Raw genomic sequence first — 26463 nt, forward strand, 5'->3', positions numbered from 1 at the left:
TGGATACACATACAAGAGGTTCTTGTGCCGTACTAAAATTACTTGGGTCCATCTTTTGTATGATTTATAATTTTATGTTTCACACATAAATTCCCCAGGTATGTTTTAGAGTTGATGAAGGGACCACTTTAGCCTACCCAATCATTTTCGAAAGGAAAATAACTAGAAGACATACATCGACACATATTTAAGTGATATGTTAGGAAAAAAATACAATTGCCAAAACAAATAAAAATTTCTTTTTAGTTTGTATAAATGATACATACATGAACGTCTGATCCAACCCCATTCCTACCTCTTAATTACTCCCTCAATCTCTACCGTTGTTAATCCCTCCTATAGACCTTAAAAATGATCTTAATATTGTAGAGTATATATAAAGATAAGTTATCAAAAACTAAAAATGTCTAGCAACAAATTAAAGTTTATTTCAATGCCATAAAACATAAATGAACATATTAAATTATTATTTCAATGTTGTTATAATTATTACATTTATGTACTATCATTAACCTTAAGTATAGGGTGTAGAGTGTTGGAAACATCATATAGCCATATCTAGTTCTGCACCTAGGATTCTAGGGCAGTCCCTTAGTCTTCTATGTATCCTTGTATCAGATTTTCATTATAAATAAAAGTAAGTGAGAGGGATTATTTAAGCCCTCTAATCATATATTTTCCGGTTTTAATCTTAAGTTGGTATCAGAGCGGGTCGGTCCCGCTCTGCCTGTTTGTGTCATCTCCGACACTGTTTTTTCCGTCTGCTGCCGGCGACCGTTGCCGGCCACAGGAGTTTTTGCCGGTGACCCTTGGATCTGGAGCGTCTTTTTAAGCGATGGCCAACCCCACTAGTGTCGGAGACAAGTTCTCATCCACATGCCCCACGCACCCAATTTTTGCCTGTTGTTGCTAGGCGCGTGATCACAACCTGCCGCCTTCTGCTCATCAGAACTCCATCATGTCGATGCGCTAGACGTTGCTGTCCCTGTTTTGATTATGTTCCAACATGGTTGAAAGTCACACCTTGTGAAAAATCCCCTAAAGCTTTCATTTTTTCTTACTACTTTCACACATTCTCGCTAGTTTCTTGCTTTTTTTGTCAAATATAGGCCACTGAAAATCCTATTTCATTCTCTGGAAGCCCCTGTATTAGTTTTGAGAAGCTAAATGGACAAAATTATCTAATGTGGACTGCAACTGTTGAATTGTGGTTCCTTGGCCAAGGTTATCATGATCACCTTGAGCAAGATGAAACCAGCTGAAAAATATGAACAATGGAAACAAACCGATTTCCCTCTGTGTGCCTTGTTGTGGCAGTCCATGGAACCGAGATTTCTTAGGTCTCTTAGAGCTTTCAAAACATGCCACTCATTTTGGAAGAAAACTCAAAACATTTGTGCCAATGTTATCCAGTGTCTCTACGATTCTGCCAACAAACATGAATCACTCAAAATGACAAACCATGATATGGTCTTCTGCATGAGTGAAGCCCAATCAGCTGTGGAAGAACTGAGGTTGTTCTTGGAAGTCGGATCTTTAGTTTTAGGAATTTTGTTACATTCATGAATGAATATTTAAGAAGTACTTGGGTTTATCTTATGAAAGACCATTTTGAATTGTTATCCATCTTCACATCTTTTTTAAATGAAATCTAAAATCAATTCGGTCACATAATCAAATTCCTAAGAAGTGAAAATGCCAAAGAGTACTTCTAGTATGATTTTTCTGTCGTTTTGAGTTCACATGGTATATTCCATCAATCCACTTGTCCTCATACACCACATCAAAATTGTATAGCAGAAAGGAAAATAGACACTTGGTTGAAACTGCTAGTACCTTTTTTGCTTGGTGTCCATCTTCCTGTCCATCACTTGAGAGATGCCATCTTAACTGCATGTTTTCTTATTAACAAAATGCCATCCCTCTCCCTCAATCATAAGGTCCATTTCTCCATTCTGTTTTTAGATAATCCTCTCCTTTAGATTTCTCCTCGAGTTTTTGGTTGTGTATGTTTTGTTCATGATATTTCTCCATGGTTTAGACAAGCTTTTTGCTCGCACTATCAAATGTGTCTTCCTCTATTCATGAATTCAAAAGGGGTATCGGTGTTACTCTTCTGAAACCATGAAATAGTACATGTCTGCCAATATTACATTATTTGAACAAACTCCTTACTCTCCATCTGTTTTAGATGTTCATGTCATACAACAGATCCTTCTTATTCCTATCTGAGTCTAGTATTTCCCATGTCCTTGTCACTGCAAGTCTTAATCAAGGTCCTCTGAAACTACCATCTCCACATATTGATATCATCTGACACAGGATCCTGGTGGATAGTCTAGTTCTCCAAGATAATGGTGAATCCCCCACTTTAGATCCTTCTCCATCGTCGCTCAATACCATGTCTCCTAATGAAGATAATTTTGGTTGTCCCATTGCACTTAGAAAGGTACTTGTTCTCCTCGAAATCCTTATCCTATCTATAATTTTCTTAGCTATCACCGATTGACGCTTCCCTGTTGTTTCTTTTTATCCTTAGTGTCTTCTGTTACTATTCCCGAAGATGTGAAGGAAGCACTTGATCATCCTGGATGGCGACAACCCATGATTGCAGAAATGCAGGCTCTTGACCAGTAATACTTAGGAGTTAGTGTCCCTTCCATCTGGAAAAAAGACTGTTAGATGTCGATGGGTTATACCATTAAAGTTGGTCTTAATGATGCGATTGATCGTCTTAAGGCCCGATTAGTTGCAAAAGGGTATACTCAAGTTTTTGGCCTCAATTATAATTGTTAGATATTGTTTGATACATTATCTCCCGTGACCAAGATTACTACTATTCGCCTCTTCTTTGCCGTGGCAGCAATTCGTCATTGGTCCCTCCATCAATTGGATATCAAAATTGCCTTTCTTCACGACGACCTTGCATAGGAGGTATACATGGAACAACCTCCTGGGTTTGTTGCTCAGGAGGAGTCTAGTAAAATATTCTAGTTGCGTCACTCTCTCTATGGTCTCAAACAATCTTCACGTGCTTGGTTTAGTTAATTCAGCTTAGTAGTTCAAACTTTTGGGCTCAAACCCACTGAAGCAGATCATTTAGTTTTTTATTGGAATACCCTCTTGGGAAATGTGTTTATCTAATCATCTATGTTGATGATATAGTCATTGCAAGAAATGATGTTGCTGGAATTCCTCAATTAAGGAATACTTGTGCAAACATCCTTCTCCAATCCGTCTCCCTGAAGCACGCTCCTGTATAACAAAAGATTTGTTATCAAAGGTTATTGAACAATTTAAGGTTTTGGTTAGCTAACTTAAGGAAATTAAATTGAAAGGACAATTAGGAACAAATAGGACAAATTTTAGGTTTAGGGAAGGAGACATGTAAAATTGGCTCACTCCCTTTGAGAAAGTTCTAGAGCCATTGGCAAAGGTTATGAAATGTTGTTTTTCTTGAAAGTAAATGGTTGAGAATAAGGAGGTATTACCAGATATGTGATCAGAAGCACTAGAGTCAATTACCCATGAATTTTGACCTTCCATGGATTGAAAGAGGCAAGCTGTTGATGTACTTGGAGCTTAAGATGATTGTGCCAAGCTGTTGACTTGTCGTAGATATTCTTGATACTCATCCTCAGTGAACTTGGATTCAGTAGTTTTTGCCTGACAGACATTGGCTGTTTTGGAAGAAAAACCATGAAAGAAGTAACAATTTTCCTGGGTGAGACCCATCCTTTTACAATATATGCACTGAGGACGCCCGTGACCTCCACGTCCGCCTCCTCTACCTTGAGTGGCGACCATGACAGATGGTTCCACTAGAGCAAGAGCTTCCTAAGTTTGAGGCGTTGGGACACGAACCATGCGTGTGATCAAGGTATCCATGGAAGGGATCTCATGATAGGTCAAAAGTTGATATCTAATATGATTAAAGTTTGGATGAATAGCGCGAAGGATCATCACCATATAATACTTGTCAAACTTCTTCTTCATTTCATCTAAAGAGTCGACTTCTAAGAACATCCGCAATTCTTCCACAGCTGATTGGGCTTTATTCATGAAGGAGATCATATCATGGTTGGTCATTTTCAGAGAAGCCAACTTGTTTGCCGAATCATAAAGGCATTGGATATCATTGGCATAGATATTCTGAGCCCTCTTCCAAAAGGAATGACAGGTTTTGAAGGCTCTGAGGGACATCAAAAGTCTTGGTTCCACTGATTGCCATAGTATAGCACATAGCTGGAAATCTGCCTGTTTCCATTGTTCAACTTTCTTAGAAGGTACATGGCTTCTATCTTTCTCAAGGTGGTCGTGATGACCTTGATCAAGAAACCACACCAAGATAGATAATTTTGGCCATTCAGTTTCTCGGAAGTAATGCAAGGACTTCCAGAAAATGAGATAGCACTTCCAGTGGCCATTATTTGACGAAAAACAACAGAAACTAGCGAGAATGTGTGAAAACAGGAAGAAAAAACGAAAGCCCTAGAGTGATTTTCACAAGGGGCGACTTTGGACTTCACAGAAATGGAGTTTCAAGGGGCAGAACAGGGAGAGGAGGTTTCGGCGAAAGCTATGGAGGTGGCGGAATCACGTTCCGAGCAGCAGACGACAACATGTGGACTACATGTGCCTATTCACAACTAACAAAGGCGAGGCGTGTGGCGGCGCATGGATGGGATTTTGGTTCCAGCATCGGCGGGGGTGGCTGTCACTCGGAGAGGCGCTCCAAATCCAGTGGTTTCCGGCAAAAACTAAGGTGGCCGAAGACGGCAGTCGACTGCGGACAGTGACGAACGGTGGCGAAAATGTCAAGGAAGAGAGATTGACACGTTGGACAGCTACAAACAGAACTAGATAGTAGCAAATGAAGCTGGACAGTTGCGAGCAACAATGACAAGTGCTGTCGGACAAGAAGAGATGGAAACCAGAGCAGGATCAAGCTGCTTTGGTACCAACTTGAGATTAAAACTGAGAAATATATTTTCAGAAGGTTTCAAAAGATCCTTCTCATCTTCATATATTTATATTGAATAATAGCTGGTACAATAGGAAGATGGAAAGCTAAGAGACTGGCCTAGACCGCTAGGTATAATGATTATAGATAACTCAACACTCAACTCTCTACTTAAGTCCTACTGACTACACTAGCTGAAATAACTATTTCAGCGGTATTCCTGTATCAGATTTTCATTATAAATAGAAGAAAGTGAGAGGGGTCTTTTAAGCCCTCTAATCGTATATTTTCCGGTTTTAATCTTAAGTAATGTCATAAAACATAAATGAATATATTAACTTATATTAAAGTAAAGAACTAAAGAATTGTTTATATATGTATGTCTGTATATAACATTAGAACTATTTGGTGATTTCATTAGTCATTTTTTGATGACCCACAGAGTGGAGTATAATCTTTTTGCCCTTCCTTGAATGTACTCTGAATAGTTTTTTGTTGTTGTCTCCTTCCTTGCACAAATTAATTCTAAACTCGGGCCTGAAAGGAGAGATCTCCTAGAGGATCCCTAAATAATTGAAAAATTGCAATACTCCCAAGGAATATTTTGTTTGATAAGTAACAAATTTTCAAATATATTTTATTTTTCAGGGAGTAGTTTTTAAGGTACATCAACTATGATGCTTTATGTTCGAATGACTAACTATATGCGGAGTATAATATATTCTTTCAATGTGTTGTATTAAATGATAACACTTACCATATATATATATATATGGTGTCCTGTTCTATACCTTTATGACATTACAAATATAATTTTCAAGTATCACCACCCACCTACTGAGGACAGGAAGACAACAAAGGCTCCAATGGGAGAAGTGGGAGATAGTCCAATTCAAAGCGTTAGTGGAAGCCATTGAGAAACTTGAAGAGAAACCACTGCTAAATTCCTGTTCAATGAATCACTAAATTTTAGTTTTCTTGTAGAGCTCAATAGCATCAATTAATTCACGTAACTAACCTCAACTTCTGAGAGCTTGGTTGTTGGTATATATTTATGTATTATTTTATTATCTTATAATACCAAAGGTAGTTTCAGTGTTTTGAGATCATGACATCTTAGTTGGTTTTGGACATCAATTTTATCCCCATTCAAGTGCCAACTTTGTTCAATGTGTTTTTGGATGTTTCTACTACAACTACTATTATTATTATTATTATTATTATTATTATTATTATTTTGAGTAGAAGTCTGCCTCCCATTTGCTTAATAATTCTAGTTATGTTGTAATTTAATATGGAGTTCTGAGTTATAGGCAACACCTTTCCCAATTTTTTTTTTAAGTTTTTATTGTTCATTTTGATAAGCTGTATACTCACTGTTATATAGGCAGCATTGTGCTCTGCAAGAATCATAAAGAAAGTTCCAGACTTGGCCGAAAATTTTGTTGGCCCTGCTACTGCCTTACTAAGGGAGAAACATCATGGAGTTTTGATCACAGGGGTTCAGCTTTGTACAGATTTGTGCAAAATTAGCTCAGAAGCTCTTGAGCATGTTAGAAAGGTGCTTTTCAGTCTTTCTTATAATTATTTCTCTTAGCTAATGTATTTTCCTCCACCTACTAGTTAGATTAAATGTAGTAATTTTATCCACTATAAACTTAGCACAACAAAATCATTCTGTACTGCAGTATCTACATGGATACACTAATTCTCAATCTTGTTGCTCCGAGATAGTTAAACACAAAATACATTTTTTATTTTACTTAATGATAGTTCGTTACAAGAATTTTAAGGTTTGTTTAGTTTTAGAAAATGTTTTATTTTCACTTTTAATCATTGTAGTCAGTATGTAATAAATTAAATACCCAAATTGATCCGGAAAGATGAGTGCGGTGACTCTAGATCCCTACTTAAAATTTGTCTATAAATGAACCTTTGAAAGATTCATTTGTTTGCATGTAAATGGGTAATTAAAAATTCATCTACTTCCATACAAGTCTTTCATATCAAATATAAAGAGAAGTTTAATATTTGATCCGAAGATTCAACTTTTCTTTACCTTGGATACTTTTCTTTACCTTGGATACGAGGGACTTAGTGCAAACAATTGAATCTTTCAAGGGCCTATTTACATGAAAATTTAATCAAGGGCCTATCAGTCAATGTACTAATCTTTCAGGGTCAATTTAGGTATTTATCTATTCATGATAAGATTCAAGCAATTTAATGTGATTCCAATAGTGGGAAAAAATGAATTACATTGGTGAATTGTTTGTTATCATGAATCACTACATGAGTTGTGGAAGTGTGGTCACCGTACACCTTGTGTGGTTTTGGAACAAAGTGGGTGGCTTTTGCAACAGGTTAGGTTGCACTGCTGGCTGGTTGGGTTTTGCAACTGGATTAGAATATAATAGGAAGAAAAGTAGATCAAATTAGAATTTCATCCTTTCCTTAAGTAATAAATTGAATCCATGAAAGGCTTGAATTAATGATTTTATCAACACAAGAACAGATATGGATTAAGATTGCTATGAGGCTATAAGAATCAGACTAAGTGTAACATAGAAACTTAGGAACACATGAACCGAACACAATAAAAGGAAAATGTGGTGAAGACTTATGACATGGAAGAATACACCACTTCAACGACACATGAGAAAATACCCACTAGAATCCCGTGATATGAAAATAAGACTCAAATAATGAGAATCACTCTCACAAAAGAGACAATGCTCTAAAATAATTCTCTCAATTTTATATACCAAAAAGTGATTTATAAAGAGGAGATAACTATTTATAGCTTTTGAAATAAAAGAGAGAGGGATACACTCAATCCCTAATTTGTGTAGAACACATAGTTTTATACGTTTATAAATAGGAAAGTACAAAGAGATGGGCCAAAGGCCGTTAGATCTAACACTACCCCTCAAGAAGGTACATATAAATTGTAAGCAAGTTCATATAAATCGTATATCAAACTTATTACCAATATAATAAAATTTATAAGACTTGAATAATCCTCACTTTATAAGTCAATTTTGTAGGATTGAGTTTGAAACTAAGATCATATGTTAAAATGGGAATGGGGGTCTGTCTTAGATAATTTGTTGGGCCACTTGCTTGGGGATTCTCTTGGCCTATGGCCATGGATACGTTGAAAGTTCCCTTAATTGTCGCCAGTCCTAATCTACCTTAAGTGCAACCTATTCAAATTGCTTGCAAGAAGGGGCTACATAAAGTGGGGCTGACCAAAAAGAAAGGCTGAGTGAAGTGTCATATAATGGAGCCAATTAAGATGTCAATTATATTTAGGTAGTTGTGATTCCATATGACTATAGATATGTGCCTATTCCAATAAAAAACTAGATGCAGGCTAAGTTCGTGCTTATAAGGCTTGTACAATCTTCATCTTACAAGTTAGTCTTTTGCAGTTGAGTTCGGTCCTAAGCTCAAATTCTATGAATTATTTATTTATGTAAGCCCATGCAAACTAGGCTCATATGCACAACTTTACATTATGTTTCATCTTAGGGTGTTTTATTTGTAATTTTTGCTACAAATTTATTTGGCCTAGGTCAAATTTTGTTGTATTAAGATACAATTTGAAAAATTATTGTAGAAATGCACGGATGGTTTGGTCAGAGTTCTAAAGGATTTAGCAAATAATCCTTATTCACCAGAGTATGATGTTGCTGGTTTCATGGACCCTTTTCTGCATATCAGATTGCTTAGACTGTTGCGGGTATTGGGTGAAGGTGATGCAGATGCTAGTGATTCTATGAATGACATACTTGCTCAGGTCAGTGTTCAATGTCAATTTTATGGTTTATATTTTGTTTGTACTGCAGAAATGATTGAAAATGGCATTTCGGTGTTGTTCTGTTAATAATCTTGTTGAAAATTGTATACGTTGTTCGGAAAATTTCCGACTTGTATTCAATTCGATAAAAGCAAATTATTTTGCCTTACGTGCCAAGACAAACTAATGCAAGTGTGTTAATAAAGGAATGAAAGGAAACTTTTTGTTTCCTTGTTGTTTTGGATAATGACCAGATCTTTGTGAAGTTTGAAAAAACTAGATTGAACAAGGAACAAGAGAAATTCAGAATGCCCAGTGTTTCTAAGGATCGAAGTCTTATTTTAGCATTGTTTGGTTTTATACTTTTTTTTTGTTCAAAATTTTAGATGCAATCGGCATCAAGTCTTGTGAATTTTGAGGAGTATAGATCAGATCGCAAAGCATCCAATGCTTTCTCCCTCTTTGCTACATTTTTTCTTTGCTATTTCTTAATTCTCATGTCTCTCTTTGTTCCTTTTTGGCTCTGCTGTTAAATCATTAAATCTATTTCCTATTTTAGAATTAAATTCATATTTAATTTATTTTCTTTTCTTTCTTTTTTCGAAAGTGAAAGTTTAGTATGCTGCTAGTTTGTTTCCTAGAGCTTTTGTTACAGAATGGATAATATTTAAATTTCAAAAAGTCTTTGAAGCTCTAAAGGATGAAAGAGGGAGAACTTTGTTCTTGAGGAAATGGATGCTTTAGAAACAGGGTTTTAAATAGTAGGCTACAGCGCCTTTGTGGTGGCATAGTAGCGGGCCTGCCACTACTTCTGCACTAGACTAGATATTTTTGGTCACTCTATATCTGCACTCTCCAAGGAAGAAGCATTTGACTTCTGTAAATCATATTGCTATCTCAAGGTACTCCTATATAGTAACCATATATGAACTTGAAAGAATTAATATGAAAAAAAGAAGTTATTTATTCAAATTGATTCATTTGAAATAATATATCAGCGTCTATATGTAGAAAACTCTAATCCTAAAGTAATAATTACACAAAAATCTCTAAAATCTTCTACTAGCTTCTAACAATTTGTAGTAGAACATTTAATATCCTACTGACAACATATGACCTAACCTTAACCATATGTGTCAATTGCATTTTATATCAAAACCATCTCATATTTTCTCATAACTGCATTTGGTTTTATAAAACTGATTCTACTTTTTAAAAACTGGTTATATGATCGGTCAGAAGCCTAAAGCGGTTTTTAAAATAAAAGAACTAAGAATTTTGGCCTTTAAAATGGTTTTATGCTTTAATAGTTGGTTTTGGCTTTTCAAAAGCTTGATTTTTTTTTTATCACATTTTAACAGGAATTTATTTGAAAGTTCAATAATCTTAACTTTAAATGTGGCTGGGAAAATCATGATTAATAGAAAGCTACAGAAACTAGTGTGGTATTTATAATAATTCCATGATTGCTCACTGAACAATACAAAAGCACATTTTAGGGAAGCTATAAAACAGTAAGCCATATAGTTAATTTGGGTCCATGTAATAAGTTCTAAAAGCATATTTTAAGGAATCAAGTATTTAAAATAGACTTAAATATGTTAATAATCCCTTAAACTTGGACTTATTTTAGTCCTCCAATTTTTCTTTTGCCCTTTTTAGTCCTCTAAATTTTTGAAAATCTGGTTAGAGGGAGGTTGGTTGGAGTTGTTCGTCTTGTCTACGCAAGTACTCTAATTTATAATGAAAAAGGGATAGGAATAAACTCGATAACTATAAACGGGAATTATTTTCACAAATATTTCCCTATTTAGTATAATCAAACCATATCATATCTTCCTATCTAATATAATATAATCAAATCATATCATATTTATATTTCCCTAATTAATGCAACCAAATCATATAACTAACACTCTAGTTCTTGTCCCTATCTATTAACACCATTACAAAGGTTGATGATGTGGCAACCTATGTGCTCTTTTGTTGTGGTTTTTGTCAAACAAAATGATTTGAGTGCAAACAATAAACATATGAAATCCCTTATAATTGATCGAGAATGTTAGATATTGTTAACATATTGTTAGTTACAATATCTTATGTTAGTTACAATATTATGTGTATGAGCTTAGCTCATATTTTCTTTATTATTGTTCATTATAAATATATTACTCTATATATATATATATATATATATATATTCTACAAGGGAAATTAACCCTATACCTAATTTTCACTACTTTAACAGAGAACTTGAAATCCCTAAACCTGAATTCAATCCCCAATCCCATATCTGCCATTGTTTCTAAGCATGAGTTATGCATGTTCGCTTGGAATGCATAAGATTAGAGTGGAATAGGGAATTAACAGGAAAAAAAGGGATTTTGGCTGTAGTTTGTCATTGGAGCAAATCTCCCTTTCCTCGTGACTCAAGCCAAATACGTTGTTTATGACACTTCGCCTCACCACATTTACTATTGCTTATTACAACCAGCCAAGTTTTTTTCCTCTCTTAATTTATGGTCATTTATTTAAATTGATATTTCTTTTAGGTGGCTACAAAGATTGAGTCAAATAAAACCATTGGCAATGCCATCTTATATGAGTGTGTTCAAACAATAATGAGCATTCAAGATAGTGGTGGCTTACGGGTTCTTGCCATTAATATTCTAGGAAAGTTCTTGTCGCACCGAGACAACAATATCAGGTTTGTTTCTATGTAAGCTTTTTCTATAAAAAATGTAAATAAGGAGATCATAGTTGTACAACATCATGTTTTTATTTTAATTAAGGCTATTAAGTGTAACTAATATATGGGCCCATCTCTTGTTATCTTCTTTGTATTTGATAGACTTATATATACATGATCCTATGATATCTTGGTATCTTCTTCATATCTCGTTTGTATTTCATACACTTTTATATATATATATATATTATCCTCGGATAGACATATAGAGAGAGATTATTTTTTTCTCTTCACCATATATCTCAACACGCTATGTAAAGCCTAGATTAGACGTGTGCCTTCCCAGGGGACCCGTTGTTCATTGGTGTAAGATTTTTCCACAATTGTGTTTCATTTCGATTCCAGCCTCTTTTGTCAGCACTTTTTCCATTGCAATTGTAATTCCTCCCGATGACATCAGGGATGGGATCTCCTTTGAAAGTTGATCACTGATCCATCAGTCCCACATCCAACAGAGCAGTGACAATCCCTCATTCTTGTTAGTGTGTCCTTCTAGCTAGTTTGCTAGCCACCACCCATGGTGCCATGTCGGACATCCTTTTTGGCATCAATCACTGGTGCCAGTCTCAGCTTGCTGTCTTCTTTCGCAATTTGGTCTAGTTTATAGGATTGGAGGCCAATTGACCTTTCTCACCTTATTTTAGTACATTTTTGTCGCACGAAGTTGTTTTTCTCTCTCCAATGTGCAATGGCTTCTCGTAGTGGTTCTCGGTCTGATTCTTCCATTTTTACTAATTATGTCAATGTTCCCTGTCCATTAACAAGTTAGACTTGTGACACTTAGGCAAGCTTTCGCTTAAGGAGTAAAATTATGTTGATCATCTTACTCAAACAACAACCTCCATGGATGAAAAAGACCGCTCTCGCTAGTCTTATAGTGATTCTCATCTCTATAGTGTTCTCAAGTCAACTATCAATCCTTAGACAAATATTTCGTACCCATGAGACACGTTTTGGGGTCTCAGACTCTACGATTGTACACAAATGACACTCAAAATCTTTAGGATCTTTGACAAAATTTCTTGAATGTTGTTGTTAAGAAGTTGACTTTAAATCCTAATTCAACCCTACAAAACCGGCTTGTAAGGTGAGGCTTGCACCCATTGATATGCTTTAAACTGGCCTTATCTCTAAGAGATGTGGGACTTCCAACACTCCCTCCTCAAGCCGAGGTATATACATCTCGAGCGTAAGACTAGACATTAATGAATGGTCCGATAGTGGCTCGATAGTGAGTGGAACAATGGACCCGACAAATATCAAATTTCTCTAGGACAGACTCTAACGCACGACTCTGATATCATATTTAATATATTAAAACTAGGTATATGATTAATCTCCCTTGTGTAGAAAATACACATAGGGTAATGTATTTATAATAATGAGAATGTGGGCTTAAGCCTAAATAGAAAAGAATATGTAAAAATAATATAATTAACATAGGAACTATTCTATCTCCACTTGTGATTCATCAAAATTGGTATCTTAGCATGATGATAACAACCGTTCTTGCATACTTGTCAAGAGTCAACTCAAATGTTTGATTTGCCTTGCATGGTCGTCTTGTTTGATTTGATGTTGTTGCCCAAACTGTTCCATCTCCATCTTTTGCTTCAGACTCCACTTCATCTGAAAGTTTTGATTCACCTGCGATCTTCCATGAGTTCATGAAAAGGTATGATGAACATCATCGAATGTCTGGTTCCACTACTATACACACATAGGCCCTTTATTTGTTGGTCTCACTCAGTCCACCTCTCTTGATCCTTAGGTTCTCAACTCTAGGGCTTTTTTTACCATTTGTCACCATGACCAATGGTTCTCGAGCCTTCCCTCATGGTGTTGGTACTACTCATCTTTTATCTTCATTTTCCACTGACAATGTTCTTTTGTCTCCTTGGATCTCTATTTAATTTATTACCCATTAGTCTTCTCACTAGTTCCTTTGATTGTTTCATGTCTTTTGATAAAGATTATGTTTTTTGACCAGATCGAAGTTTAGGATAGATGATTGATTGACACCGGATGTGACTCTTATGGCCTTTACCATCGTTGAATCTCTTCTCATGCTAGCTTGACTATGGATGGATGAGGAAAATGATGAACATTAGTGAATGAGTAGAGTCCATCAGGGTCGACAACTCCATGAAGAAGGACCTTATTCGTTCCCTAAGATGTAACAAGACACTTATCAAAATGAAACCCAAAAAATAGAATTATCCTTTGCAAATTAACAGACACTTAATGAGATTTTGGTAATGGACGAAACATGCAACAAATGATTTAACTGAAACAAGACAATAGAGTCATAAGGAGAGACAAACAAAGAGGAGCCAACACTGGAGATGCTCAAAGCTGCACCATTGCCAATGAAAATTTGGTCCGGTCCATCAAATTCTTTCTTTTGTTTAATATTTAGAGGCTCACAAGTGACATAGAAACCAACACCAGAATTTGGTATCCATGAAGTGTTGTCTTTACCTTGAATCAAGTTTAACAGCTCTATACGTAATTGTCTGGCATGAGACTTGGTTTGAAGGTTGAAATACTCATGAATCTTACAACTGAGCACTTTGGACATAACAGACTGAGAAAGAGTAAACTGCAACTGGACAAGAAGAGTCTGATTTTGAACCTCCTAGGTGTCATATTCAGGTTTGACAACACAAACCAGATGATCAGATTCCGTGAGATAACGTGTAGGAACCACACGATTAACAACAAATCATTGCAATTTGTGTGATTTAATTACTGGTTCAACATATTGTCTCACGTACAAGTAATTTGAATCATCAAACTTTTCAGCTATGAAAGTAGGGAACGAAGGCGAAGCCATGAGAAAAGTACCAAGCAATCAATAAAAAACAGTGCAAGCAAAAAGCACGAATACGAGGGCAGACAAAGAAGAAATCGCCAATTAAAGAAGACTGACGAGCACACATAAATCGAAAACAATTTAGCACAAATCGGTGCGAAAGAATAAAACGCAACGACTACGCGAACGAGATGAGGAACAATCACTAGCTGAGACAAACGTGAACAAAGTGAAAAGGGAAGGAGAGCACAAACGACGAAATGACGAAGTCAAACAAACCGAACAAATAGAATCCGCCAGCGCAGTTGACAACGAACGAATTCACACACCAAGGAACTCGAACAACGAACGCAATCGATGAATGAAACTCACATTGAACTAATGCGGAAGCAGAACAATTGAAGCAACAATCATCAAGTAACTAGGATAGGTGGAGAAAAAGCTCTAGTTACCATGTTAGAGAACTGGAGCAGAGAGGGAAGATGAACAATGAATAGGACTATTTCATTAATCTCAAAAATCACTTAAGGCATGTATATGATAAACTATTTATAAGACACTGGTTTCCGTTAATATTAAGATAACCTTACAACTGTAACATATGAAACTGCACATAATAGTAGAAAATACATTGTAGTACAGAACTCAGAGAACTGACTTAAAACAAGTTGATTAAAATCAACTCTCAACTATATTATTCTAATACTATAGAAAGAGGACCCTTGTTTTTCATTAGATAGAAATAATCAATACAAAATTGCCTTTTCTTCTCTCTCTCTCTCCTCTTTAAACTTCTAATATCAGAAAACAATTTCATGCACTGATCTGAGAAGGACACCAACTTTGGTGGTGTGTGCTTGTTGGAGAAAGGAGGGCTGAAGGCGTTGAATAAAGACTCGTAGTGGTCGTGTGAATAGTGTTGCGAAGGGAAAAGGAAACCTAGCTCTATGATACCATAAAGGATTTCTCTGCCGTTGTGAATTGTGTGTTTAATTACACAAGTAAATCCTTTAATTATAATCATTTCAAGTGTAGTAGTATAAGGAAACCTAATAATGACTAATGATGGCGAATATCCCTAATTATTACCTTTACATATTTTCCAACTTACTAAGATCTAACGTTTTAAAGTACTGTTTTGACATGATTGGTATTCAGTTATATTAATGCTATTCATTGATTCTCTAGGCTTTATATTTATTCCCTCCATTATTTTTTAAAGAACTTTGTAATTTTTTGCTTTTTCTTGTTGTATTCATTATTGAAGTGAATTGGAATCTTCAAACTTATCCCTTCAGATACGTGGGATTAAACATGTTGATTAAGGTTGTCATTGCGGATGTTCAGGCAGTGCAGAGGCATCGAGCAACGATTCTGGAATGTATAAAGGTATTTATTAATTGAGCATATTTTTCATCCTATTTCTTCCTATTTAATGGTGAAACTAAGCTTTCTTTTGCAATATGATAAGGTAGTGAATTGACTTTTTGGTTTAGGATTCTGATGCTTCAATTCGGAGAAGAGCCCTTGAACTTGTTTGTATTCTGGTGAATGAAACTAATGTGAAGTCCTTAACAAAGGAGCTAGTAGACTATCTGGAAGTCAGTGATCAAGATTTCAGGGTAGACCTTACTGAAAAAATTTGTTCAATAGTTTCAAAGTGAGTCATATAGGTTCACAATGGTATTCCTTCTTGAGTGAACTCGTATTATTTTTATCATTTGTATTCTTCGCGTGTTTTTTTGTGGTGGGGTTAGCAAGCTAGAGTTGCCTGTGTATTAGAATTATGTGTTTTAATATTTATTTGTTGTCATGAAATGATTTTTTGGCACATCATGACATGTCAATATTTTAAGATGGTTTGTTTTGTGGAATAGGTTTTATTATTGTTAATTATTAATTATTATTAGAAACATCATAAACTTTTTCTGGGTAACACTAACAGTAATAAGCATCTTATTTGACCTTGCAGATTTTGGGCAGTTTCATCCTTTTCATTTCTTTTTGCTAAAAAAGAGCAATGTGCTAGATTTCACATAGGCATTATATATGTTCGCCTTCCTCAGTTTAGAAGTTGTAACTACAATCTTTTGCCCCACATTTGTAAAAGTATTTGGTTTATTAGTATTTACTTATTTGTTCTTCAGGTATTCCTCAGAGAAGATCTGGTACATTGATCAAATGCTCAAGGTTCTGTCTGAGGTATGAATATAAGAAACAAACTTTTGTGGTGAATTAACATCTCGATGTGGAAAAACTGATCAATTCTAGTTTATTATGGTATTAATTAGTATTTTTTTTCTTTATTATAGTTCAGGTTTTTTCTTATCGCTACAATTGGCATGCTGCAATCAGGGAAAAAATGATTGCTGTGACAGCTTGTTATGTTGTCACATGGGTTTTTAACATTTAATGTTTGCACAAGGATAATTTTGTACTACTAATTTCATGTATTTGTACCACTACATAAATTTGATGTATTTTTTTGTTGTGATTTTTATTTTGATACTTGTAGTGTCCATATTAAGTCATTTTATTCAGTTACACATCTAGTGCAAATTGTGATCTTTATGCTATACTAGTAGGCTGGGAACTTTGTGAAAGATGAAGTATGGCATGCCTTAATTGTTGTGATAAGCAATGCTTCTGAACTTCATGGATATACAGTAAGAGCATTATACAAGGCATTTCAGAGGTCAGCTGAACAGGTGCTTTTTTCTGCTTTCACAAACTCTGTTTATGCTTTTGATTTTCTTTTACTGCAATTGATTTAATCTCATTGCTTAATATCTTTCATCAGGAAACTCTTGTTCGCGTTGCAGTGTGGTGCATTGGAGAGTATGGTGACTTCTTAATCAACAATGTCGGAATGCTTGATGTAGAAGATCCCATAAAGGTGAGTGAATGGTTTCTTCTTGAAATGTTGTACATAATATTTAACTTGAATAGTGAGAGGGAATAACAGAATATTTTATTAATTACAATCATGCTAATTACATTCGCAAGTCCTTTATTTGTAACGAGGACATTCCTAAAAGAGCAAATAAAATCTGCTGGAATGAATGTGGAGATTCTTACGAAGGATATCTCAAGTTCCTCCTTATAGGCTTTCATATCAGACATTGAAAAACAAAATCACAAAACAGAGACGTAACAAAGAGAACCTGTTCGACAAAAGAACAAAAGAGTTGGATCTACCCAATTTGGAGCCAAATGAGACATGACCACCACTTCGAATGTGCTCAGGAGGTTCCAATGACCCTGTTTATCTTTGAGGCTAGTGGGCTTTACCAGAACAAGGCGCATGTGTCAATATTGGTGGTAGTGTGTGACGATGTGTGGCAAATCTAATGACGATGCAATTGTTGGCATTGTGATCGCTGGCGAGGGGCATAACTTTTTGGTCCATTGCTAATTTCAATAGTTCTGGCGAGCAACACTGGTAGTGTATGTTAATGTGGCAACACTGGTATTATTTTATTAATAACATTCATACTAATTACATTTTATCTCTAATTGTAATAATCAAATTCTTTAAAATAAGGAAATAAAAATACGTTGAAATGAATAGGAAGATCCTAAAAATATTTTTGTCCTAATAATATACCGCTATTCACAATAGAAATGCTACTATAACTTGTCTTGAAATGAGTTTTTCTAAACCAGATATGCCACTTTGTGTCCCAATCTTATAGAACACTGAGTTGTTGTAAAAAGGGAATCTAAGACATATTAAAGGAACTCTTAACTACGGTCATCATTTTCTACTTGCTCCATACATGTGTTGTAGATTGGGCATCAGATCTGGATGATTGGAGATTTGCTTCAGATGCTTCAATATTTTGGACCTGATTTCTTGTCTTGGTGGTCCGAAAAGCAAATGGTTGTTGCTAGATCTAGTATTTCAGTAGAATGTAGAAGCTTGGCTCATATGACTGCTAGTTGCTTGGAGTCAGACATTATTATGAGAACTTCAAGTTTCTCACACCACTCTTGTTGTGTTTTGAGATAATATAAGCTTCTTCATGTAGTGATCAATGTTCCAACATTCTCACCTAAGCTCTTTCTCCAACTAGATTCAGTGTTTTGCGTTTCAAGCTCGATTGATGGAATCAGGGCCTGCTCCTCACTCCCTCGGAGCTTTCATGGGGTTGGTTATTGGTGTATAGTTTTAGTCCTTATATCTTTTCTTGCTTGTACAACTGTAGAGGAATTAGAATATTCTTTTCTCTGCACAAACTAACCTGTTAGTCAATTCGATATTAGTTGCTTAGTTTGTTATGTGTTTGCTACTTAGATCTAACTAACTTTTAGTTACTTTCTTAGCTTTTCAGATATAAATAAATGTACCTATCTATCAATTTGTAAGTGGCTTGAATTATTTTTCCCGATGAGCCAGTTACAGAGTTCTCGATGTGTCTTTTCCTTTCTTCATGAAAGAAATGTAGCTTAGTTTAAAAATGATTGGACTATTGGCTATTGATGTGTGTAAGACGCATTGCCTATAATGTATATTGTAGCGCCTAGGAAATTCTAGGGGATTTATCTTTCATTACATTCTCATCTTATTGTTTTTTTTTTCTAAATTTTCATCCTTCATTTGTTTCATGCAAGCAGGTGACTGAATCAGATGTTGTGCATGTTGTAGAGATGGCTTTAAAACGCCACTCATTGGATATTACCACAAAAGCAATGACTTTGGTTGCCCTATTGAAGCTATCTTCACGGTTTCCTTCTTGTTCAGAGTATGATATTCCTCTGTTGATTTGGTTGTAGATATCTATCACATTTACTTAAAATAGTAAATTACACTCTTTTCTCCTAAGACATGCCAGTATTTTATTGTTGTTCCCTATATGTTAAATACACACTTCCCTCACTCTAAACTTTGGAAGGAAGAATATTTTATTTCTGATAAGGAATAATTAGGTCATTGGACCTTTATGTACACAAGCCTGTGAGCAATTATGGAAATATTAATCAACTAATTCTAGGGAGACAAATCCTAGTCTTAACAACAATTAATCAGCAGAATAAAATTTAAACTTTTCTAAAATACATTAAGTAACAATTTTGACACTCCCCTTCAAGCGGGTGAATAAATGTTTTCCATTCCCACCTTGGGTTTAATTCTTTCAAAGTTGATACAGTTCAAACCCTTTGTGAGAATATCTGCAATTTGATTTTGAGTGCACACGTATGGAGTGTAAATCAAGCCACTGTCTAGCTTTTCTTTGATGAAATATCTATTCACTTTAATGTGTTTGGTTCTATCATGCTGCACCAGATTGTGGGCTATACCAAATGCAAATTTATTGTCATAATATAACTTCATAGGTTCATCCCACCTTATCTCCAAGTCTTCCAATATAGTCGTTAGCCATAGAAGTTCACATATTCTCCTTGAGCCATTGCTCTAAATTCTACTTCAGCACTTGATCTAGCCACCACATTTTGTTTTTTGCTCTTCCAAATCACCAAGTTTCCACCAAGGAAGGTGCATTATCCAGTAGTTGATTTCCTATCCACAACTGACCCAGCATAATCTGCATCTGTATATGCTTCAATACTTACACTCTTGTTTCGTCTAAACAAAATTCCTCTTCCTAGGGTCCCTTTTAGATTTTGAACAATTCTAAGGGCAGCTCGTAAATGTGCTTCGTTTGGTTGGTGCATAAACTAACTAACTAGACTAACAACAAACGCCATGTTTGGCCTTGTGGGGTACAAGTAAATAAGCCTGCCCACAAGTCTTGGATACGTTTCCATATCCACTGCAATATCCTCCTTTGCACTTGCACTTCCTAACTTTGTATTTGGATCAACGGGAGTATTTGCTGGTTTGCAAGCTATCTTACCTGTTTCTTTGAGCAAGTCAGTAATGTATTTTTGTTGAGATATGAAGATTCTTTTTTTAGAATGGGCCATTTCAATTCCCAAAAAATATTTCAGTCTCCCTAGTGTCTTAATCTCAAATTTTGCAACAAGGCATTGACTTAACTTTTCTTGCTCCCTTTTATCGTCCCCAATTACTATAATATCATCCACATACACCATTAATATTGTAACTCCCCCTGAAACTGAATGTTTGATAAATAGAGTGTGATCACCTTGACTTTCTTTATAGCCCAAACTTGTCATGACTCTAATGACTCTTCCAAACCATGCTCTTAGGGATTTTTTTATCCCATGTAGAGCCTTTTTTAGCTTGCAAACTGTTCCAATAGCAACCTGTTCATCATAACCAAGAGGTAACTCCATGTATATTTCTTTCTTCATGTTAGATATTGTTTGATATTGTTAATCACAATTTCAAACAATATCTTCTATTTACTCTATATTTATTTTCAGTTACTCTTTTTAGTTGTATCTCTCTCTATTATAAATAGATTACCCTATGTGTGATTTATATACAAGGGAGATTGATCTTAAACCCTATTTTCTCTATATTCAACACTTCACATCAAACTGTTGTGGGACCCTATCATGATATGCTGCTAGCAGCAATATTACTCTGACCATATTCATCTTAGCAATCAGGGCAAAAGTCTCCAAATAATATACTCCATAAGTTTGAGTGAACCCTTCACTTGAAGAGGTTTTAGAGAAATGAAACAGTGAAAAACTATCACTGTTACTGTTTTACCATTGTTTATATAAGAAAAAATAGGCATAATACAAAGAGTCATCAGTCCTAACCCTAACCCTAAAGAAAGGATCCCATACATGATAATAAAAAAACATTACATTTCAACACTCCCCCTCAAGCTGGAGCATATAGATCATATGCTCCAAGCTTGGAACATATAAATTGAATTCTAGGCCCTTTTAAAGATTTAGTTAGAATGTCTGCAAGTTGTTCATTAGAGCCGACAAACTCAGTAACAAGATCCTTGGATAGTAATTTCTCTCTAACAAAATGAAAATCAGTTTGTATATGTTTTGTTCTCTCATGAAACACCGGATTGGAGGCAATGTGAAGGGCTGCTTGATTGTCACAACATAACTTCATCTGCTCATTTTCACAAAATTTCAACTCTTGAAGGTGTTGTTTAATCCACACTAGTTCACATGTAGCTAGAGCCATAGATCGATATTCCGCCTCTGCACTAGATCGAGCAACAACACTTTGTTTCTTACTTTTACAAGAAACAAGGTTCCCTCCAAGGAATACACAATACCATGTGGTAGATCTTCTATCAATTGGACAACCAGCCCAATCTGCATCACAATACGCTACAACTTGAGTACTTCTCTTGTTCTCGTACAACAATCCTTGTCCTGGGTTCCCTTTTACATATCTGAGAATGCGAATCACAACATTCCAATGATCAATGTGGGGATTTTGCATAAATTGACTTACAACTCCCACTGGATAAGAAAGATCAGGTCTTGTTATAGTAAGGTAGATGAGTTTTCCAACCAACCTTCTATATCTCTTTTGATTTGAGAAAAGTTCACCTTGATCTCTTGTTAACTTTTGATTTGAGTCCATAGGGCTATCAATGGGCTTGCAATTTGTCAGGCCTGTTTCCTCCAAAATATCAAGAGCATATTTTCTCTGTGCAATGATGACACCTTCTTTTGATTGTGCCACTTCAATGCCAAGGAAACATTTAAGACGACCCAGGTCTTTGGTCTGAAAGTGGCTAAACAAATGGTTCTTCAATTGAGCAATTCTAGTGATATCATTTCCTGTGATAACAATATCATCAACATAAACCATAAGATAAACACATTTGTCAAGAGAAGTATGACCATAAAATACTGAATGATCCGCTTCACAACGTTTCAATCCAAAATTCTGCACAACACGACTAAATTTACCAAACCAAGCTCGAGGAGATTGCTTCAAGCCATAGAGAGAACGATGTAACTTACAAACTAACCCAGACTCCCCCTGAGCAACAAACCCAGGAGGTTGCTCCATGTATATCTCCTCTTCCAGATCACCATGAAGAAAGACATTTTTAATGTCCAACTGATACAGAGGCCATTGGCGAATGGCAGCCATAGCAAGGAAAAGACAAACAGAACTGGTTTTAGCCACAGGAGAAAAAGTATCACAATAGTCAAGGCTATAAACCTGAGTATACCCCTTAGCTACAAGACGGGCTTTGAGTCGATCTACAGCACCAGTAGGACCAACCTTAATAGCATAGACCCATCTACAGCCCACCGGCTTCTTACCAGGAGGAAGAGAGACAAGTTCCCAAGTCCCACTGTGTTCAAGTGCCTGCATTTCATCAATCATGGCTTGTCGCCATCCAAGATGACCAAGTGCCTCATCAACATTCTTAGGAACCTTAATGGTAGACAAGGAGGAAACAAAAGAGAAATATGGAGGAGACAAACGATGATAACTCAAAAAATTATAAATAGGATGTGGATTACGAGTAGAGCGAATACCTTTTCGAAGGACAATAGGCCAAGTATGATCGGAGTCAAGAGAAGACGAAGAGGATAAAGGATCCATGATTCGAGAATCTGGTGGAGAAGGATTTGAGTCCCAGGGGTCTTCAGGCAAGGAAGGAGTCCTTGGAGTGCGACGTTGATATGTGAGAAGAGGTGGTTGAACAATGTCATTGTCATTTTGAGTGGGAGGTTGAGTTTCAGGAATAACCAAGGGATCACAGGATGGTAAACGAAGGACCTGTTGAACAGATGAATTCTCCTCCATGGAGGACAAGAAAAAAGGTGTGTCCTCAAAAAATGTAACATCAGCAAACATATAATACCTTTTGGTTAAGGGAGAATAACATTTATACCCTTTTTGAAGGCGAGAATATCCCAAAAAGACACACTTAATAGCCTTTGCAGAAAGTTTATCAAGACCTGGAGAGACATTATGAACAAAACAACTACATCCAAACACACGTGGAGAGACACGATACAAAGGATCATTTGGAAAAATTATCGAGTGAGGAACTTTATTTTCAATAGAAGAAGAAGGCATCCTATTGATTAGAAAACAAGCAGTAAGGACTACATCTCCCCAATGATGAACAGGAACATTAGTATTCAACATTAGAGAGCGTGTAGTTTCGATAAGGTGTCTATTCTTTCTTTCAGCTATGCCATTTTGTTGTGGAGTGTGAGGACATGTTGACTGATGTGAAATTCCATGGGAAGATAAAAATGAGGAAAACGCAGCAGAAAAATATTCCTTAACATTATCACTTCTGAGAATTTTAATTGTGTTCCCAAATTGGTTCTTAATTTCATTAAAGGACACAAATATGGATAAAAGTTTAGATCTTTCTTTCATTAGATAAACCCAAGTACAATGAGAGAATTCATCAATGAACGTTACAAAATAGTTAAAACCAAAAGAAGTGACACGACTTGGTCCCCAAACATCAGAATGAATAGTAGAAAAAGCAAAATTACATTGTGTTTCAGACTTTTTAGGGAAGGAAGATCTAACATGCTTTCCTAACTGACACGATTCACAATCTAAGGCTTGAATGTGTTTGAGACTTGGAACCATCATCTTCAACTTGGACAAACTTGGGTGACCCAAACGATCATGCAAAAGTTTTGGGGATGAAGTTGCAAAACAGGATACCGAGGAGCTTGGTTTTAGGAAATAAAGTCCCCGTGACTCATGTCCTTCTCCAATCAGACGACCCATACCATGTTCCTGTATAGCAAAGGAATTAGCAGTAAAGGTTACAGAACAATTTAAGGAACGAGTCAATTGACTCAAGGAGATTAAATTGTAAGGACAATGAGGAATGTACAAAACAGAGTTTAAATTTAGTGAAGGAGATAAAGAAACTTTGCAACAGTAATAAAATGAGGAATTTTGGGAGAGGAAATGGAGGAAAATGAGGAAATGTTACCAGAGACATGATCAGAGGCACCTGAATCAAGAATCCATGGACTAAGACCTTCCACAGATTGAGAAATGCATGCAGTTGACATTGAAGAGGATGGGCCAGGATTGTTGGATTTCTCATATTTGTACCTCAAAAATTCTTGGTACTCTTCATCAGAAAATCTAGATTTTGAATGATTAGACTTGGACACATGAGCAGCTTTATCAGGAAAACCATGTAAGGAATAACACTTGTCTTGGGTATGACTCATTCTATTACAATATGAGCATTGAGGACGCCCACTTCGACCACCACGTCCTCCACGGTTGCTCCGACCTCCTCCTTTTCCTTGTGGTGCTACCATTGCTGATGTTTCAAAAACATCAGTTGAACTTTCATCTTTGACCAATGTAGGTACACGAAGAAGTCTAGTAACTAAGTTGTCCACTGAAGGAATTTGATCACCAGCTAAAACTTGATCACGCACATGATCAAAAGTCGAGTGCAGGCTCCTCAAAATTAAGACCATGTAAAACTTTTCAAGTTTTTTGTTGATATCCTCTAATGAATCAGCCACAAGAAAACTCTTCAATTCTTCTACTGCAGCCCTAGCCTTTCCTATATGAGAAACCATATCATGATTGATTTGCTTGAGTGAGGCTACTCTTTGAGTTGCATCAAAGAGGCGCTGAATGTCGTTAGCAAAAATGTCTTGTGCCCTTTTCCAAAAAGAGAAGCATGTCTTGTAAGGTCTCAAAATGTCTAGGACCCCTTGCTCAACCGATTGCCATAAAACAACACACAACTGAAAATCCAATTTCTGCCACTTAGGTTTCTCTTCCTCTGAAATAGTAGAGACCTCTTTTTCAAGATGATTATGATAGCCTTGACCAAGAAACCACAACTCCACCGAAGCTGACCAAGAGGAGTAATTTTTCCAGTTCAGTTTTGCAGAAGTAATAATAGGAGTAGCTAACAGAGAGGGAGCCATTCCAACCGTAGAAGCCATTAAAAAAAATTTAACTTTTGAGGAGAAACCGTAGGTACAAGCTATGGCCACTGAAACAGAGAAATAAGAGCACAAATAGACCCAGGAGGCTTCGGCGAGTCGAACGACAGTGGCGCGGCGCGATTCCGGTGCCGAGAAGGCGGCGCGTGGTGAACACGTGCTTGAAGGCCGCCAGAGAGTGGCGGCGCGTGGCGGCCCGTGCGGAGGATTCCTGGGACGTGACTTGCAGGGATGGGTTGCGCTCCTCGAGGCGCACCTAACCCTGACTTCGTTGGAGTAGACACGCCAGCGGCGACGGCGGACGGTGGCGAAAGACGGCGGACGGCGACAATCACTGTGACAAACAGTGAAGAGGAACCAGAAAAGATGTTCTGGCTCATGGGTAATCCTTCTTTTTGGCAAAAAGAGTTTAGGACAAACTTAAAGTAGTTCCTGGCATTGTCCGACCTAATCCTCTTAACATTGAGTCAAATTGGTTTTTAATCAATGAGACAAACCGAATGAAAATAGAGCTTACTTCAGATTTTTGCTTCTCCTTACCCTTTCTATCTTTCCATGATTTAGGTGACCAACCTCTTCACTATGTCCATTAGCAGTGGAGGTTTTTCGTGTAATTTCCAATAATTTTCCCGTGTGTGTGGCTTGTTGTAGTAGGTACGCCAAACTTCCTCATGTTTTTTCTCCGTATTGTGAAATCCATTTTTCTTTTGATTAATAACCATGGTTGTTCCTTCTTCAACTACCATTGTTGGGGTTTCTAGCATCAAGTTTTGCCTGCTTTCTTCACTTTGAATGATAGCTATCACTTTGTTAAGTCCTGGGACTTTCTCCTTTCCTAGAATTTGGATACGAACTTGATCATATTCAGAATTTGGGCCTACTAGAAAATCATAAACCCTATCCTTTTCGATGTAATATTTAAGGATCGTTCAATCTTCTGAACACCTTACTTTTATAACGTGATAGTGATCCAATTCCATCCATAGAGACTTGAGTTGGTTGGCATATTCTTTAACAGATTTGTTTCCCTGTTTGGCTCCCAAAGTTTTTCACCTTTACATCATATATTTGTTCAATATTCTTTGCCTTGTAATAGGTTTGCTCCATCGCTTCCCAAATTTCCTTTGCTAATTTAAGGAACATACAAGTATCACTAATTTTTGGTACCATTGAATTCCACAACCATGCCATGATCATGGAGTCTTCTTCGTCCCATGATTTGAACTTTGCATATGTTTCATCAAGGGCATTATCAGTAAGGCGACTACCTTTTCCTTTTCCCTTCAGTATGGTCCTGATGAGTT

General features: G+C 36.3%; 1 protein-coding gene across 2 annotated transcripts in view; it reads left to right on the forward strand.

Annotated features, from left to right (window-relative positions):
- LOC114178647 (AP-1 complex subunit gamma-2-like) overlaps positions 1 to 26463 on the forward strand; it is a 43427-nt gene that overhangs the window by 8727 nt on the left and 8237 nt on the right. For both annotated transcript variants that reach the window (XM_028064665.1, XM_028064664.1), the window contains exons 4-12: positions 6351 to 6524; positions 8586 to 8765; positions 11318 to 11472; positions 15628 to 15718; positions 15826 to 15989; positions 16477 to 16531; positions 16915 to 17037; positions 17130 to 17225; positions 18947 to 19074. In XM_028064665.1, coding sequence (XP_027920466.1) covers positions 6351 to 6524; positions 8586 to 8765; positions 11318 to 11472; positions 15628 to 15718; positions 15826 to 15989; positions 16477 to 16531; positions 16915 to 17037; positions 17130 to 17225; positions 18947 to 19074 — 1166 coding nt within the window. The remainder of the gene's footprint in view (positions 1 to 6350; positions 6525 to 8585; positions 8766 to 11317; positions 11473 to 15627; positions 15719 to 15825; positions 15990 to 16476; positions 16532 to 16914; positions 17038 to 17129; positions 17226 to 18946; positions 19075 to 26463) is intronic.

Source organism: Vigna unguiculata, chromosome 3 (assembly GCF_004118075.2).
Source record: "Vigna unguiculata cultivar IT97K-499-35 chromosome 3, ASM411807v1, whole genome shotgun sequence".
Taxonomy (NCBI): domain Eukaryota; kingdom Viridiplantae; phylum Streptophyta; class Magnoliopsida; order Fabales; family Fabaceae; genus Vigna; species Vigna unguiculata.